The sequence below is a fragment of the Megachile rotundata genome, chromosome 14, assembly GCF_050947335.1.
Source record: "Megachile rotundata isolate GNS110a chromosome 14, iyMegRotu1, whole genome shotgun sequence".
Lineage (NCBI taxonomy): Eukaryota > Metazoa > Arthropoda > Insecta > Hymenoptera > Megachilidae > Megachile > Megachile rotundata.
The window spans coordinates 12,488,950-12,505,974 of NC_134996.1; the positions used below are offsets into that span (position 1 = coordinate 12,488,950).

Sequence of the window (17,025 nt, forward strand, 5' to 3'; positions counted from 1 at the left end):
AGTCGCTCGATCAAAGTCACTCGATCTGGGTCCGGTCACTGCCATCCTTGCCCCATGACCGCTCACGGTCAACGACCTCCGACCCTGACGAAAACCTCTGACATTTACTCTATCTGATACCTTTGACATTTACTCTGATTGCTAAATTTTTCGATGACAGGTGAGATTTGGCTTTCGATGGTTTTGGTTAAGGAAAGGTTTTTAATGAAGGAGGAAGCGATACAATCAGTTCGGTGAAGGAGGTTCGAGTAACCGTTTCTCGGACAGAAATCGCTATTTTAATGATCGGAGCTCCTCCTTTCACGACGAACCGACCAATACTTTCATCGATCCTACTTTTTCGGATCAACTTCTTTTCGCCTTTTACCTCATCCAGTTTTGTTTTCTTTACTTTCTTGTTGCGTGAAAGATCGCCTACTCTCACTGCGTCTAGGCGTAACTCGAACTTTTTGCAACCGACCGTGTCACGAAAGTGACCCATCCTACTTTTAACATTCGAAAAATTTCGATTATATGTAACCGGTACAAGCTGAAAGGATGGTACAAAAGTTTCTCCTTTTGATAGGCACTGCTGCCCACAGCGATATAAATCCAATAAATAATCTAGCTTTAATCGTTTTTGATCAAGTACGGTCGATCTGAATCGCATGCCGGTGACATCGCAAAATAGGGCAAAACGGAAGAAAGAGATTCTCGCCGTAGGAAAGGAAATCGCTTTCGACGCCAACGAGGCAGGGAAAGATCACGATCGGTCCGCATGGGCGTTCACCACGTTCACTGATCGCGTTTAGTTAGAAAATCTTACGCTGCATTCCGTCAGCGATTCTCGAGGAAGATCGACCAACGATCCGGTCCTCTGCTCTCCTGAATTTTCATTCGGTTCACTCTCGTGGAAAATCCCCCAAAACTTCCTAACGAAAGAATAGAAAGTCAACGTAGGACTAACCGTTAATTTCCCACGACCCAGACTCACCCTCTGGAATTCTCGGTTTCATCAACTCTCAAAGTCTGATCCGAGACGATTAGAAACAACGGTGTCGTGTTTCGTCACACGGGCGTATTTCCTGCAGACGAGTGTCGGATATGAGCTCGAGCATGCAAGTCCGGTTTCCAAGAGAGAGATCATCAGTGCGTCTAGGAAGGGGAGAGGGAGAAAGCGTATAAAAGGGATCGGTCCATCGTCAACTACCCGTAGTATCCGTATGCGTTGCTTTAACCAGCGTTCTTATTAAACGTACCAAAAAAAAAAAACGAAATGTTTCCTTTCCCCTATAACGTAAGTAAAACAGACCGGCTAAAAATTCGGAAGTGTATCGTGCAGGACTCGTGAACGGAATCGGTGAAAAGTGACTATTGTTTGCTCTCGCGTATCTTCTCCGAACATACAGCTCAATATACATTGTTGAGGGCTCGTAAAGCCGCTAGCATTATGGCCTCCATTCGTCTCTCGCTTTATATTCATGCTCCGAAACAGAGTTACGATCGCGAACGTTATCCTTGCCAACGAGTGATTTACCAGCGTTTGCTGACAGAGTTTACGACGTATAGACCGGCATTCTTTTCGCTACAAATATTCCATTGTTTTAGGTACTTATGGTGTGTCTAATCGCGCAGCACGCGTTAGGGAGCATCGAAACGGGGTCCGATGGATGGCAAGGGTAAGGCTGAATTTTTATTCTCTCCGGAGACGTAATTAACCGCAATTAATTTGCAACAGGGTAGCGGCTAGTACGGGTTACGATTCAGGACACGGCGTGGAATTGGGACACGTGTCGGGTGGAGGGCTCTACGACGGCCTGTCTAGTTATGGTTCCTACGGAGGTGGCGGTATCGATCACGGACTGCACGGAGGACACGTGCAGCATCACTATGCTCCAGCTGTACCAGTCAGCGAACACATAGAAGTCACGAAACCAATACCGATACCTGTCGTCAAAAACGTCGGTAAGTTTCCCTCATCGATCATCCTTGCATAGCTAATTGTTCGCGTGGAACTAATGTAATTACGTTTGTTTATCAAACTTCTTTGGAACACGTGTGCTCGATAGATTTTATTCCACGTAGGGCAAACTTTGGTGCAACATATCTTTACTAGACTTACATTTTATTAATGCTGCAATTTCTGTCACTCTCGATTTCTGTGGAAAGACTGAAATGCTTTTTGTTTGGACAGGTGTGCCGGTAGCGCAACCGGTGGCGATAGCAGTTCCACATCCAGTGGCGGTGGGTGTACCGCAGCCATATCCGGTGCACGTACCGGTCCCAAAGCCCGTCGCGATCCCAGTGGTGAAGACGGTCGCGGTACCGGTGGAGAAGAAGGTCCCGTTTCCTGTGGAGAAGGTGATACCCGTTCCAGTAGAGAAACCCGTGCCCATAACTGTGGAAAAACACATACCTGTACCGGTAGAAAAACCGTACCCCATTCATGTGCCAGTTTACAAACACGTGTTCCACCGGGTGAAGTCTTACGGACACTCTTACGGCCACGGCTGGAGCCATTAAACGTTACATCACGACACCGCTGAAGGATGCACGCTTATAAACCCGCCCACAAACGAGAATATATAAGTTGTTCGTGTGTGGCGTTAGGCACGCGACACGACACGCGACGTCCTCGAGTCGAAGAGATCGATGGAGCGTCGACACACGAAGACGAACGAATGTCACCGATTATTTATGCTTGTTTGTTTTGTTACTTTGTTAGCGAATAAAATTGATTGATATTTTTATTAAACCTACGGCTCGTTTATCCTCCTCCCCCTGCAAATTAATGCTAGTTGATCGATTACCGTGGCAACAGCTTCGCTGAAAAACCATCGATCACAACTCCGAGAGATAATTAATGACTCGACGCGCGGAAAATTCCATTCGTTTTCTTTCTTCAATTAGAGATACGGCACAATTATAGCAGTGGACACCGTCTCCTTTTTATTAAGTTTGCTACGAGCTGCACTTTCGATATAATCGTTAAGATCGCGTGAGTTTCCAAGGAAATTGCCGCCGCAATTTAAGTCACGAATTCCCACGTATCTCGTCTCAACCTCGTAATTATCATAATTTGCTGGATAATAATGATCGAGAAACGTAATTTACACTTAGATGTATTTAAAGACTTTCGTTATGCTCTCTCCACAACATTTGCGAGCATAACTTGATCGGATTTGTCGCTACTCGAATTTTGCACTTAATTACAGAAACGGAGACGTTATACTCTAGCAAGCAAGTAGTAAAATGTCCAAGAAATGTCAGTAGCGACTGTTAACGCGAATGTGTGAAAGCGAATTGAAAGCACTGTTTAACATGCGGTATACATTGAAATATTCTACAATATATTCTTAAAGCGAGGTACAATTGCCAAGTTTCGAACTGCGACAGAAAAGGAAAGTTAGAGGTTAGATTGCTGCATCTTCCGCGAAACTTCGATCAAACATAATCGCAATTACTTAATAAGAAAGTCATCGAGAGAAACGTACCGATGGTAACAGACAGGTCGGAGAACCTTTGAATCTGCAGTATCCTTGAAGGTGAATTGACATAACGGTGGGCGTGGTGTTAAATCTTCAGGAAAAATGGTTACAGGCGGGCAATCACCGGCGATTGGAGCAAATGTTGAATTCACATGGTGCCAGGGAATTCGTAAGAGCGGCCAATGCCTAGGACGTGCTCGCCGAACCGATTGCCGCGAAACAATTGTACTGGTCGGCTGGCAATTCGCTGGAACGATCCTTTGGACTAAACTACATCCCCGACAGTGAAAGGCTCGGCGGTATATTAAGACGAGCAATGAGCATAGATGTATCAGTCGCTCAAGGAACTTCTGAACAGTGCACAGTATATGCATATAAACATGAATCCAATCGTGAGTAAAATCGGACTATTTTCTCTTAAGCACCGTTTCTCTTAGAACATATTTGTCCAATCTAAGATTTATTTGTCCAAGCAAAGAATTTGTCCACCTCAACAATTTAATACACTCATTTATACAACTTGACAATTGGATCTTACCACTGAATTAACTTCTATTTCTATTTAAAGTTCAAATACAACTCCATTCACCGCGTTCACTTTCATGAACCTTACCTTGAACGTAGGTGCTGCTTTCTCTGGTGTCCTTGGCCACGGCCGCGCCGCTGATCGTGAAACAAGATCAAAACGACCAACAGTACCAACTTTACGGCGGTTTCCAACCGCTGGAGAGGTCCGACCACGAGAGTCTTGGCTCTTCTTCGGGTGGAAGTTACAGCAGTGACTATAGCGGAGGCGGCGGTTATGGCGGCGGCGGTTATGGTGGCGGCGGTTATGGCGGCGGCAGCTACGGCGGTGGTTACGGCGGTGGCGATTATGGCGGCGGAGAATACGGCGGTGGTTACGGTGGCGGCGATTTCGGAGGTGGCCACGTCGCGAGCCTCGAAGGATCTTCCGGAGGACATCTGGAATCGTCCGGTGACCACTTGAGCTCGGATTACTCTTCCCTCGGCGGCGGTTACGAGGGTGGCGACGAGGGCGGTGTTTCCTTAGACGGTGGCCACCACAGCGTGGTTCAGAGCGTCCCTGTTTCCGAGCACGTCGAGGTGACGAAGCCCGTGCCCGTTAAAGTGGTCAAGCATATCGGTAAGTCCGGAAAAATAATGATTTTGGAGCGGATCGATAAGTTTGTTTAATTTTTAGGGGTACCAGTTCCTCATATCGTGAAGATTGCTGTACCCCACCCCGTGCCAGTCGGTGTGCCCCAGCAGTACCCGGTTGCGCACCCGGTGCCAAAACTGGTGCCGGTTCAGGTGGTGAAGACCGTAGCTGTTCCTGTGGAAAAGAAGGTTCCGTTCCCTGTGGAGAAACATATTCCAGTGCCTGTAGAAAAACCGATACCCATCACGATCGAGAAACACGTGCCCGTGCCGGTCATCAAACCGTATCCCATTAAGATCCCCATCTACAAGACGATCTACCACCACGCGAAGAAGCATTAGATCGTCTCGAATCATTAGATCTCGGACGTTCACCGCTTTTACTCCAGGGAGCAACCCTGACAGGATCGCCGTGAAAGTCAAGCATAAATGATTCCGCGAAGGTGTAACGACTGAGCTTTTCTCTGTATATATGTTAAAAATTGTTACTATTATCTGTTTATTTTTTATTTTTATAAATGTTGCTGTTCTTGTTTTTCCAATAAAATGATTGAAAAATTAACGAGTCGCTATTTTCCCGGTGAAAGTTCGTGAAAATCCCTCCGCTAGATGCTGCCAGATAATTCATCTCTGTATTAATGTACAGGAAGCAGTTCCGCGTTAAAAACAAACCAATAATGTAGATGAGTTTCACTGTCGCAAAACATGATCTTGATGCAAATGCGTTTCGAAGGAGCACTCGGTGTTTGTCGAAACTCGATAATTTTGATGGAAAAACTTTCCACGCGGATCAAATGATTTTCCTGCTGTTTCGATTGCCGCCGTCGCACCTGATGAATCCGATTTAACATGCTCGAGATCATAATCGAAACTTTCACTGTGGTATTTTCGATACATCAGATTCCATAGAAAGTGAACGCTCGATTTAGAAAACGATTGTCAGGATCAGCCATTGTCAACGGCGAAGACGTGGGACCAGGATAATAGGAACTTTACCTCATACATTCGCGTAACGTAATGATAATTAACGGAGCAGGAAACTTTTTAAACTTTCCATTTACTTTGCATAACAAATGCAACAGACTCTTCCTGGATCTTCGTTATAGTTGGAGGGAAATTTCAGGATGGCTATATAGGCAAGGTGGCTGTATAGTCAAGGTGGTTATATAGACAAGGTGGTTATATAGTCAAGGTGGCTATATAGTCAAGGTGGCTACATAGTCAAGGTGGCTATATATGGAGTTAAGATTGTTTTCATTACAACAGTAGACCATGTGTTAGATTAAGTGGCTACATATGTAAGGATTGAGAGATTGTCTTCATCGCAGCAGTATTAGAATGTCACGAGCACATGTGAAAGTACATGTGAAGGTAAAGTCTTGACTTCTTTGACTTCCCTTTCAAATATCCAGTTTCACCAACTGAATGTGTGATATGATGTGTGAATATAACCAAATGATATTGATTACAATGTTATTAGCAAAATGACACCAAGGAGATTTAACTCGGTATAAGAACAGTACTTGTTGATTCGATGTAGTATTAATGAACTTTGTAATTGGGTCCATTTCCTCAGCTTCCGCCTTATGGCTTCCGTCACGCTCGCTTGCTTCGTTAGCAACATTGTGCTTGCAACTGATACCAGGAAGCAGGAAGTCCGCTTATCGGCAAAGTACGCTTAATACGAGCGTATTAAATCACGACATTCCGAGTTACGATGCGAAACAGAAAGGAACAATCGAGACATCCTAACGAGAGCAGGAAAAGAGCGGACAAAGTGGGTTGCTCATCGCGATGCTAACGAAAGACGGAAATCCTGCGTTATGTAACTGATCCTAGGGAGAAATGTAACTTGCACGGTGAAGGTGTTGAATACGGTTTCTGGGAATAGTGGGGTTGTGTCTCCTGCTATATAAACTGACTACCCGACGAATTTGTCTCGAGTTGATCTTTTATTCACGCAGTCACAGAATAAGAATAGAATGGAAAAACTCGTACGTGTCCTCGTCTACCTCTTATCCCGATTATGCTAGTAATCGATAACTATGTCCTGTTTAAGATCGTGGTTCTGGCGACCGTCGGGTTCTGCTGGGCCAGCGAACTGGAATTGGGAGGTCATGGACTGACTTTGGGGGAAATTGACGTGGGTCACGGAGGAGGGATCAGCTTGGATGAAATAGGTCTGATTGTGTAGTAGACTATTATTACCACCTCACGCTAGTCATAGCACAACGTTGTCAGGTTGTCACTGCATATTAGTCTCAGATCTCGCTACATATTAGTCTCACATATGCGGTCACATATTAGTAATCAGATCCTCCGAAATTATATAAAAGAAATTTCATTTTTCATGAACGTATTTTCACATAATACGTTCGTTTTATTGCATCAGGAGGATTGGAGCACGGGGGTGGTCTGGAGAGTTATGGAAGTTACGGAGGAGGTTATGGAGGTGGTCATGGAGGTGGTCATTTCATACCCGTTGTTAAAGAAATTGGTACGTAAGTTACTGCTGACCGAAATTTAGGACTTTGCACCACATACGCTTTATTGTAACAGGAATCCCAGTAGCGAAGAAAGTTCCACTGTTCGTGCCAAGCTTGCAAGTTCAGTCCGTTCCCCAAAGCTATCCGGTTCCGGTGGTCGTGCAGAAACCCGTGCCATATCCGGTAAACGTTCACCATCAAAATTTTATTATCGTTCTTTACGGTCCTAACGCAATTTTTTCCAGGTGGAGAAACAAATATTCACAAAGGTGGAGAAGAAGGTGCCCACCCCGATAGAGAAAATCATACCAGTGAAGGTTGAGAAGCATGTCCCATTCCATGTGGTGAAACACGTTCCTGTACCTGTGCCAAAACCTATTCCCATCAAGATCCCAATTTATAAAACGATCATACACAAACACAAGGGCCACTGAGAGCACTCGGCTAAAGTTATCGATTCGCCATTCGTTGTTGTAACAATATCTCTGTAATTACACACGTTGTTATATGATTCTGTATTTTCGTTGTTTGTTAATAAATGTATCAATGACCAAATTAATTAAGCTTTCATATTACTGTTGCCTATTATTGACATGGTCGAACGTTTACATAATCATGATTTGATTTCGGAATAACATACGCTGGAAATTGTGTTGACACATGGATTACATTGTACATATTTTATTTCTAATTAATATATTGTATTGAAAGATTTGTTATGTTAACTATTACAGTGTATTCTGAAATTTTAAATGGAACAATATCTCCACTGTGTCAAAGTTACTTTCACTAAAAGAACACCACGTTTAAATGTCATAAACTCGCTAGTTCTGAGAGAAGATAGAATAAGAGAAGCATTATAAAAAAGCAGACATTCGTTTTAAACTCGCTACAAAAATGGCGATTCAAGTTGCATCGTTAACAAGGTTGCGAACATTGTAATCCCGCAATGGCCATTGTTTTGCGAAAGGCACTTAAAGCTAGCTGTAAGAAATAACAAGGTTGCTGGTATTTGCAAGAAAACTCTCTGTCAATGTTACGATTGATCACAAGTCATTGACGACGAATAATGCGAACAAATGACTTCTGATCTCGGTGCCATAATGTTACGTTAATGAGGCGTTGCGATTATTGGTCACTGCCTTAGAATAATGACGACTCAAGATGCGGAGGAGAAAGGAGATCGTCGCGTGCTGAACAGCGCTCAGTTAGCGAAAGTAAATGCAACGATTGCTTTCCTCTGTCATTGACCTTCGTAAATTCGACTGTCAGACCACTGAAAGGACGTTCGAAGAGAATGTAATCTAAGTGAAACGATACAATATTATCTGAAAAAAAAAATTGCTACGATGTTGGCGAGAGGTGTGCTTTTACGAAGGGAGTGTCTAACATACTTTCACTCTCCGCCGAAAATTTGTAACACCGGAAGCGAGGAAAATGGCTGCAGAAAAACTAGCGAAAGGTGCAATGATGATCTCGGTAATTACAGCAATGTAAAAGGAGGAACACGCTAAAGACGCGCACATTTTTTCGTCCAATTTCATAAAAATGCGGTAAATAGTTTTTTGCGGAGAAATCTGAGCGGGATTCGTCAAACTGGGCGCTGATGGTCGCCGCGCTAGAAAAAGTAGAGAAACGATGCAAAAAGTGGTCAGGAAGAAAGTTTAAGCGACTAAGAAACGAACGACGACAGATTCTCTCGACGAGTCCAGACCAATCGCAAACTTTAATCCTCCAAATGAAATACAAACGATGTTATCGGAAAACTCTGTTTCTCCGGATCTTAATTACGTTCGATTTCTGTTTATTTCCGTTAGTTCGAGAAACGGATTGAATTATCCAGAAGTCTTAGACAAAAGTGCTCTTATTTTGTAATAATTTACAAGTTTTATAAATTTAAAACCTGAGGACTCACTCTAGAAAATCCTAGTCAACCAGATCGTTTAATGTCCTCAATCGGAAAGATTTCCTCGTTGACCAACGAATCGTTTTGCGGTTTTTCAGCGATCAAAGGGAGACACGATCTCGAGTGCTAAACGATCCCCAGGAAGAACGATATCATCGCTAAAACAATTTGAGCAAAGAACGTTAATGGCGTAGCTTGTTCGCCCGTGGGAAATAACCAAACGTTCTTCTCGAGATACACGCCGCTATCGATAGGAAAGAACAATAGGAAAAAAGAAATAAGAGGTAAATGGCTTCAGAAAGGTGAACGTACCGAAGGGATCAGTCGATACAAATGGCGAAGCATTTATAATCGTAGCCGTTGATTAATATGAGCAGCTAAAATTGATGGAGCTACTTTCCTTCCGGGTCAGAGGTTTGCTTTTTTGTGGACTCAAAATGAACAAAGGAGAGCGGATGTTCTTGAACTTTGAACGTCTCGACTTGACTCTTTAACCTAACATCGCGTGCCATTAACGAGGATCTAGTTTCTTTTCGTTCTAGCAAATGAGACAAGAAGTCTTTGAATTTGGAATATTCGGAGTTTGCGGTCGCATCAAAATTCCGGATAAACTTTCCACCACGAAACAGACGGACTCTCGTCCAAAGCTATTACCATATTACATATTATCTGTATTCGCGTTCGCATTAAATTCCTGCCGTAGTTGCATTTAACTTCTCCACTCTCGTGTCCCAGTCGCCCCAAGGCATCAGGGATTAATATACGCGTTAGCAAATAAACCACATTGCATTCTGATATTATCTCGACCACGGGATAACGTCATGTAATTAAAATTTGAATCAAGACCGAAACATATACGAGCGTTCTGATAAACACGCGTTAATTGTTTATGTAGGTCGTGAATTTACGGATCGTACTTCCTACTCTCGCCATTTGTTCAAGCTTTTACAGGAACAAAGATCTGTTCGATCAGTTTTTCATAAAAGTTCTTTCTCGAATACGACTTTCATTCCGTCACTCCCGAAACTACGAATGTATCTACGCTTGAGAGCACTCTACGCCTTCACTTCCGGTAGATCTGCGATCTTTTACCGCGCTGAAATCGGTGACCATTAAAATTTTAAGTATAATTTATGCGCATGATTAGTGCTTAATTCCACTTGATTATTTCGAACATTCCGGTCTTGAATTCACCGGTCGTCAATCGAATCGTCCATAGAAATTTTCGCAACCGCAGTTCGCTTCCGGCAAATGGAGCTATCGCAAATTTGCGGTTAACTCTCCAGGCGCTTTTGATCTTCCGCTATGGCTACGATTTTGAGTTACCACTCGAACTACGGGATTTATTGCTAGGTTTCATGTAAATATTCCCAAAGCATTTTTGGATTTTTGAATTAAGCTTCTGAATTTTCGCTTGCTTCTAAATTTTCAGGTTCTCTTTTTCTTCAATTCACAAATTTTTAAATCTATTCCCCATGCAGTCGAAGGTAATTTGACTGTTTGCAACCTTAAAACTTAGTTAAAAAGTTAAATGAATTTTCTTGAGGTTATTATTTCGACTATTATTTGTTTCACTGCGTTTATACATCACACGTGTCATATTATAGAATCAGTTAAAAAATTCTTATTTAAAATTATTGTATTAAATATAATGATGACTCTCGAGCGCAAAGGGTTAAATTTTAGTACCATCTGATGCATTACAAAAACAATTTCTGTACATCTCTAAAAAATTTGATATGTCAGTAGCATGTGACAAAATTTTACTTTGTCCTTCATCAAAATCATCCTTCACAAATAATATACGTAAACTGTTTTGAAAGAGCATGTTGCATACTTTCATTCAAGACCAACACGATCTAGAAAGAACGTGTTCCAAAACGACGAGATACATGTTACTTCCCGTGTCCGCGAGCACGCGTAACCCCGACTTCCGGAACACCATAGACGGAGATCGGTTCAATGTACCGCGTGAAAAATGAAACGGGATCCTTTCATATTCATCGACAGTATATAGTTCGTCCAAAGGTTGATCGACGGTGAGACGGTGTTTGATATATCCTGGAAAGGGTCGGTACTATAGCTTGAAGAAGCAGTGAAAGGTGGTGGAATCCATGTTAGTATATAAGCTCGTTGTTCCAGTGCCACAGACACTCAACGCTCGATTCTTGTCCCTGCACAATTAAACACCCCCTCCAAGGAGATCTGCAACAATGAATCAAATAGTAAGATGGGTTCTGCAGTATTTTGGATGATCGTGCTACAGTGATTTCGTGAACACGTTCCGTGAAATTTATGGCAATAGACAGATGTTACGTGATACCGAACGTGTTAAACGGGATTGATATCAAATGTCGATGTTAATTACTCAATGTTTGATAAGTCAGGATAATTAATGGTAATTTTCAGATCCTCTTGCTCGGGTTCGCCGTACTCTGCGGAACGGTTTCAGCGGGTCACTACGAGGAGGACCACGGAAGCAGCACCTACGAGGAAAAGTCGAAGCCGGTAGAGATACCAATTTATAAAAAATACGGTAAATATCTCCTGACCTTAGCCAGGTTTAGAGTAAATTTCAGAGTAAATTTTAATGTTCTATCTTTGCAGCTATTCCGATTCCGCACCCGGTGCCTGTCGAAGTTCCTCAGAAGATAGAGATCCCGATTCCCCAGCCTCACCACGTCCCCATCGAGATCCCCCACCCCTACCCCGTCGAAGTCGTCAAACACGTCGAAATCCCTGTCGAGAAACCGGAACCAGTCGTCGTTGAGAAGCATGTAAGTACAAATATATTTATATAAATGTTCGATGTGCCATGAACACGTGTTTCTGCAGGTACCTTTCGTGGTGGAGAAGCCGTATCCGGTCTACGTGGAGAAGAAGTTCCCTATTCCGGTCGCTAAGCCTTATGCGGTCCACGTACCCATCTACAAGCACGTTTTCCACTACACCTCCAAGGGCAAAGGATGGCATTAAGTCTCTCTGGCTAACTGTTCTCTGGAATCCAAAATTCGAGCACCTTGTTCATCGTTACAACTCCCAAAAGAAACGAGATGACGTCCTGGTTGACGTTGCCTTTTTTGTTACGGATTTTATACACTTGTTACGTTTTCCATTTCTGATACTGCGTTTTTGTTAATAAAGGATATTTAAAGAATACTGTGTTGTATCGTTACACGTTCGCGTGCACGAATTCAATTAACTTCGCGGAAGCTCGAGGATGTTTATGATCATATTGAAAGTCCTTTCATATAAAAATTTTGAGAGTTATAAAAACATCCTTCAGATGACATCCTTCATCCTCCATTTTCTGGAAGCTCTAGTGACATCAAATTTTGCCTCAAAAGCTTGTGATTGTCAGAAATTTTCACGAGTTTTTGTGTATCTTTTTGTCGGTTCTTATAATTGCACTCTTCCTGTCTCATCAGAACAGAAGGAAACGTAATCGTGGCGTTTCCTGTCATCGTTACAAATCGGCTAAACGCGAACCAGACAAGGAATTCTGCGCGATCTTGATTCGCCATAATGAGCCTAACGGCCTAACAACAGACACGTTCCTATATCGACGCGCGAAACCACTTTTACTCGGGGAGATACACTTTCACTGTTCCGCTCGTTGATACAGAGAGTATCGTGTACGATTCGAATCTTCCGAGCGCAGACTTCTCTTTCTTCTACGACCACACCCCTATTACTATATCTTTCTTCCATGACATTCTATATTGAACGAGCATTTTTCTCCGCGTCCACGTTCCGCTACAACTGGAAGCGTACACGCTCGCAGACGATACAAGAAACTCTCTATAGCTTAAACTCTCTCCTGAAAACGAGAGGAAGTACGAGAATATCCGTTCGAAAGTTTGATTCACGTACGACCAGATGATCGATGGAAATCCAACACCCCGTATAATTATACGTAAATGTGATATTAGGGTCGTGAATCGTGTTTCGAAAACCGCTCGCATAATGAAGAGAACGTGCCTCCAGGGCAAAAGATTTCAATAATGGAAATTCGACAACTCTGCAAAGTTAAATACAGAATTGCAAAGGTTACGAATTTAATATAATAATGAATTAAAATTTGAGATGCATTTTATTCGTGTAGCATGATGTAACGCTTCGCACCCTCTGTGCGAAATTTACCATGAAAGCGGAGGATCTTCAGCATCGCGTGTTAACGCGATAGACACGGTTGAACTTGTGTTCAGAGCTGGCTGACAGTAGTTTACAAATTGTTAGGTACGCGAACTAGACCACGACCACGTTTACTTCGCTTCACCGAGCTCATTCTCAATGATCTACGATGGCTGCGTTCCTGCCTTGTCGAAAATGTTTATCCTGTGACGGGGTGGATAAAAGTACAATTACTCAATCGTTCGGTAATTGAAGCGAGACTTCCTTTCGCCATCATTTCTATACGGTGAGAATCGAAAGCTACTGGATTTGGTATCCGTGGGAGCGGCGCGTTTCTAAAATATTTTTTTGCCCATAATGAGAGTCCAACTATCAAAAACCACTTAGGTCCAAATATATGTTTAGAAATATATAATATAATATATAAAAAATATTTGTTTAGAAATACGAAACTCTCAGCATCATCGAATATTGTCGACAATTAATTTTTTATCGAAGTAGACCATAGTAGAAGGTTTGCTAGTTTCACGAGGAAGGTAGTTCAGAAATATGCAAAAATGTGAAAGATGTAAAAGAGTGAATCAGGAAGAGCATCACAGATATCTACGAACAATCATAGAGCGATCGTGCACGCGCACAAATAAACGACCAGAAAGAGTAAATGTGACGAAGAGAAGGGAGAAAGTGACGTTGGTATATAAACACTTGGCCGTGACTTTGAAAGTATCAAAGAGATTGTGGCCAGTTAACACTGCAGATTGCGTGCCCAGTGCAGAACCATGAGGATTTTAGTAAGTCTACCTTTGGTGGAAAGATTGTTCTTCGATTAACATTTTCTTTTTATGGCTAGATACTGACCGCTCTGGTGACGATGGTGTGCGCTGGCTACGAAGAGGAGCACGGAGGATCCACTTACCACGAGACGTCGAAACCCGTGGAGATTCCGGTTTACAAGAAATACGCCATACCGATTCCTCACCCGGTTCCAGTGCCGGTCCCACAGCACATCAAAGTACCAATCCCGCAGCCGTATCAGGTCGAGGTACCAGTTCCACATCCAGTGCCCGTGGAAGTAGTGAAACACGTTGAGATTCCTGTGGAGAAGCCCGAGCCCTATTTGGTGGAGAAAAAGGTACTCGTAGAACTTAGCTTATAGAAAATGAAATTACGTCGCAACCTTTTATGGACCGCAATAGTGTTTCTTAGGGACATAATTCTTCAAGTTAAAGTTTGACTTTTATACGAAAAATTGCGGAACGTGTCCTTTAGTGAATGTTGCTATTATGTACAAAGTAGCATTCAGAGTAGGAAAGTTTGGACATGTGGTATAAATTTAGGATGTTACGCTAGCTCTCACGCATATAATATACATTAATCTCTCGCAGGTACCGTACGTGGTGGAGAAGCCATATGCAGTGACGGTGGAAAAACACTTCCCAGTGCCCATACCAAAACCGTATCCTGTGCACGTACCTGTCTACAAGCACGTGTTCCATCACCAGAGCAAAGGACACGGTTGGAAGCATTGATCCTGGATGCTGACATATCAAACTCGAGTCGTTCAACCAAATATGTAGTCGAAATCCCTTGTTTTCAGGAGTTCTTGTACATAGTCCACTGTTGTTGTAATGTATTGTTGCTCAAATAAATTGTTTTTGTTTTTATAACAATTGCAATTCAATCTCCTTCTTCGATAGAATGTTTGGATTTTGAAAGTGTTCAGCGTGCCACTCGCTTTTTCTTTGAATCAACGTATTTCTTAATTGGGTCAACTTGACCAGATTGGATCCCGTCGATCCGCATACTTCAACAGTTTTCTCCTTCTAATTGCTGGTCAACACCGTAATAAAACAATTACTTCGCCACTTGGTGAAAACTTCGATTAGGGATTTTACTATCTTTTACTTTCGTAGGGTAATTGTCTCAGATATCACAAATGCTAGACTTCCCAATATTTCAATTTAAACACTAGACAATTATTTAAAAATTCTGAATACAAAATGAGTGAACAGAGGGTGAAACATAACCTGAATAACTTGTAATTGCTAATAGAAAATGCAGCAGGACAAAATTATTTGATTAGGTTAATTTAGGTCAACATCTTCATACCATCTCATCACATCACCTCCATAATAGAATTATTATTATTATTCTTATTCTGATTATATTATATAAAATTATTATTATTATTATTTTTGCTTAATATATTTTTTTGACAGCAATATTCAGGTGACCTCTTGAAAGTTAAAATAAATTTTGTGACTCAAAAAAAATTAACTCCTTGGAGATAAAAATTTATCTACTTGTACGTTCCTAAAATGGCGGGAGCGGCAAATATAAATCAGATAAAACGGCAGTAAATATTTCTAAGCGTGCAAACCTTTTTCTGCCTTTTTCTGTAGGCTACACCCGAAGCGATGTTACGAAGCGTGCCCCGCGGTTGTGTCGGTCCAGAAAGCGGCCAATGACTGGCGATCGTGTTGTAAATGACAAACGCGACTCTAACGATCGCCACATAACCCACTGCAGCCCGAGGTGCAGAATTTATTCAGGAAATACCGGGGCGCGACCGCTTGCATCACAGTCCTGACCGACGACCGCTTTTTACTCCGCTTAAGGGAATCACATTCGACTTCGGCCCGTAAGAAACCTGCCCCGTTTAAGTGGAGCAAAAGTTTATAAAACCGACGGCCACGCACGACACGCTTCTAGTTTCGCCAGGGACATTAGCTCCAGAAGTTCGCGGGGAAGTTTAAGACGAAATCATGTTCAGGTTACTGGTAAGAATCCTCTCGAAAGTTTTGTCACGCTTTTCTAGAAAAATTCTCCTGAAATATAATTAGTGTTCTAAGATTATTAGTCCGTGTTCCCAGTGAAAACTTCGAAAGTTTTTGTCTTTCTGTAGATACCGTGTTTGATATGGCTGTCAAGCGTCCGTTCGGAGACCGCGATGAACATGCACATGCCGGACGGCATGATGGAAGACAAAACGTCGATGGAGGCCTGGATGAAGCCGAAGAGGGAATCCTACCATAATCCATGCCCTCCGGTTTACTCTCACCCGATCTCGTATTCACCGCCGCCACAAATTTTCGTGAAACCAGCGATTCAGTACGTCCCTAAGCCGATGATCACCTACGTGAAGCCAGCGCCGCCTCCGGTCATTCTGAAGCCGACGCCGGCACCCGTAATCGTGAAACCGGTGGTTCAATCCAAAGTGGTTTATCCGATCTATCAGAAGCCGATGGTGTCCTACGCCCCGATTTACCATAAGCCCATGTATTACGCACCCATAGTGCAAAAGCTGATGTACGAGTCACCCAAGGTGTACCTCAAGAAGTACGACGTGCAACCCATCGTTCATAAGCCTCAGATTTCGTACCCGATTCAGTATCAGCATCCGAAGGTCGTACAGGTGCAACCGCAGCAGTACAGCTTCGTGAAGATAGCCCAACCCGTTCATCCTCTGCCCGCTTACCAATCGGTCGTAAAACCGTATTGTCCATAAAGTAATCGACGCTTTGACGTCGCAAAGTCGATCGGTTTCGAAAATGTTTCAGTGCCTTCGCGAAGTTTTATCGCGCCACGATTGCCTTAACGGATAGTAATCGAGCTGTAATTTAGCAAAGTTTCTATGTCACAGATTGTACAATAAAAAAAGGAAGTATCAATTTCGTTGTTCAGTGTGCACACCCATCCTCGACTTTCCCGTCGCGATTTTCGTAATCGCGCGCTCCAACGCGAAACGTAAAGCCGTTAGCGGGACGACGATGAGAATGGAACTCGTTAAAAGCTTAGACCGAGGAATGCTTTGAGAACGCAAAGTTTCGATAGCCTGCTAATTTTCGTCAAACTTTCCCCGAAGCTTTTCATC

At 42.8% G+C, this 17,025-nt stretch overlaps 6 protein-coding genes across 6 annotated transcripts; all 6 read left to right on the forward strand.

The window, feature by feature from the left end:
- The first annotated feature begins 1,134 nt into the window (after nt 1-1,134).
- On the forward strand, nt 1,135-2,734 carry LOC100883685 (uncharacterized). Its single transcript, XM_076539619.1, has 4 exons — nt 1,135-1,276; nt 1,588-1,658; nt 1,718-1,944; nt 2,174-2,734. Exons 1-4 carry the CDS (start codon nt 1,256-1,258, stop codon nt 2,500-2,502), a joined length of 648 nt encoding a protein of 215 aa, XP_076395734.1. The 5' UTR covers nt 1,135-1,255; the 3' UTR covers nt 2,503-2,734.
- Nucleotides 2,735-3,733: 999 nt separating this feature from the next.
- On the forward strand, nt 3,734-5,187 carry LOC100875890 (uncharacterized). The gene is made up of 3 exons (XM_076539877.1): nt 3,734-3,859; nt 4,092-4,611; nt 4,669-5,187. The coding sequence occupies exons 1-3, from the start codon at nt 3,794-3,796 to the stop codon at nt 4,965-4,967; spliced, it is 885 nt and encodes a 294-aa protein (XP_076395992.1). The 5' UTR covers nt 3,734-3,793; the 3' UTR covers nt 4,968-5,187.
- A 1,370-nt stretch (nt 5,188-6,557) lies between these two features.
- On the forward strand, nt 6,558-7,670 carry LOC100876002 (uncharacterized). The gene is made up of 5 exons (XM_012297088.2): nt 6,558-6,619; nt 6,685-6,805; nt 7,018-7,122; nt 7,185-7,294; nt 7,357-7,670. The coding sequence occupies exons 1-5, from the start codon at nt 6,608-6,610 to the stop codon at nt 7,543-7,545; spliced, it is 537 nt and encodes a 178-aa protein (XP_012152478.1). The 5' UTR covers nt 6,558-6,607; the 3' UTR covers nt 7,546-7,670.
- Nucleotides 7,671-11,107: 3,437 nt separating this feature from the next.
- LOC100876116 (uncharacterized) lies at nt 11,108-12,174 on the forward strand. The gene is made up of 4 exons (XM_012294812.2): nt 11,108-11,242; nt 11,427-11,553; nt 11,625-11,794; nt 11,853-12,174. Exons 1-4 carry the CDS (start codon nt 11,231-11,233, stop codon nt 11,991-11,993), a joined length of 450 nt encoding a protein of 149 aa, XP_012150202.2. The 5' UTR covers nt 11,108-11,230; the 3' UTR covers nt 11,994-12,174.
- A 1,661-nt stretch (nt 12,175-13,835) lies between these two features.
- LOC100876230 (uncharacterized) lies at nt 13,836-14,821 on the forward strand. Its single transcript, XM_003700050.2, has 3 exons — nt 13,836-13,942; nt 14,002-14,283; nt 14,537-14,821. Exons 1-3 carry the CDS (start codon nt 13,931-13,933, stop codon nt 14,678-14,680), a joined length of 438 nt encoding a protein of 145 aa, XP_003700098.1. The 5' UTR covers nt 13,836-13,930; the 3' UTR covers nt 14,681-14,821.
- A 961-nt stretch (nt 14,822-15,782) lies between these two features.
- On the forward strand, nt 15,783-16,822 carry LOC100883909 (uncharacterized). The gene is made up of 2 exons (XM_003699952.3): nt 15,783-15,931; nt 16,057-16,822. Exons 1-2 carry the CDS (start codon nt 15,917-15,919, stop codon nt 16,657-16,659), a joined length of 618 nt encoding a protein of 205 aa, XP_003700000.1. The 5' UTR covers nt 15,783-15,916; the 3' UTR covers nt 16,660-16,822.
- The last annotated feature ends 203 nt before the right edge of the window (nt 16,823-17,025 follow it).

What these genes read in the sequence shown, in the direction of transcription:
- LOC100883685 (XM_076539619.1), top strand. Translation starts at nt 1,256, where the DNA reads ATGTTTCCTTTCCCCTATAAC. An exon ending in GGGTCCGATGGATGGCAAGG is followed by an intron (nt 1,659 to 1,717) that starts GTAAGGCTGAAT and finishes AATTTGCAACAG; the next exon opens with GGTAGCGGCTAGTACGGGTT. An exon ending in ACCTGTCGTCAAAAACGTCG is followed by an intron (nt 1,945 to 2,173) that starts GTAAGTTTCCCT and finishes TTGTTTGGACAG; the next exon opens with GTGTGCCGGTAGCGCAACCG.
- LOC100875890 (XM_076539877.1), top strand. Translation starts at nt 3,794, where the DNA reads ATGTATCAGTCGCTCAAGGAACTTCTGAACAGTGCACAGTATATGCAT. An exon ending in ATATAAACATGAATCCAATC is followed by an intron (nt 3,860 to 4,091) that starts GTGAGTAAAATC and finishes CCTTGAACGTAG; the next exon opens with GTGCTGCTTTCTCTGGTGTC. An exon ending in TAAAGTGGTCAAGCATATCG is followed by an intron (nt 4,612 to 4,668) that starts GTAAGTCCGGAA and finishes TTTAATTTTTAG; the next exon opens with GGGTACCAGTTCCTCATATC.
- LOC100876002 (XM_012297088.2), top strand. An exon ending in ACCCGTTGTTAAAGAAATTG is followed by an intron (nt 7,123 to 7,184) that starts GTACGTAAGTTA and finishes TTATTGTAACAG; the next exon opens with GAATCCCAGTAGCGAAGAAA. An exon ending in AGAAACCCGTGCCATATCCG is followed by an intron (nt 7,295 to 7,356) that starts GTAAACGTTCAC and finishes AATTTTTTCCAG; the next exon opens with GTGGAGAAACAAATATTCAC.
- LOC100876116 (XM_012294812.2), top strand. An exon ending in ACCAATTTATAAAAAATACG is followed by an intron (nt 11,554 to 11,624) that starts GTAAATATCTCC and finishes CTATCTTTGCAG; the next exon opens with CTATTCCGATTCCGCACCCG. An exon ending in CAGTCGTCGTTGAGAAGCAT is followed by an intron (nt 11,795 to 11,852) that starts GTAAGTACAAAT and finishes GTGTTTCTGCAG; the next exon opens with GTACCTTTCGTGGTGGAGAA.
- LOC100876230 (XM_003700050.2), top strand. An exon ending in CCTATTTGGTGGAGAAAAAG is followed by an intron (nt 14,284 to 14,536) that starts GTACTCGTAGAA and finishes AATCTCTCGCAG; the next exon opens with GTACCGTACGTGGTGGAGAA.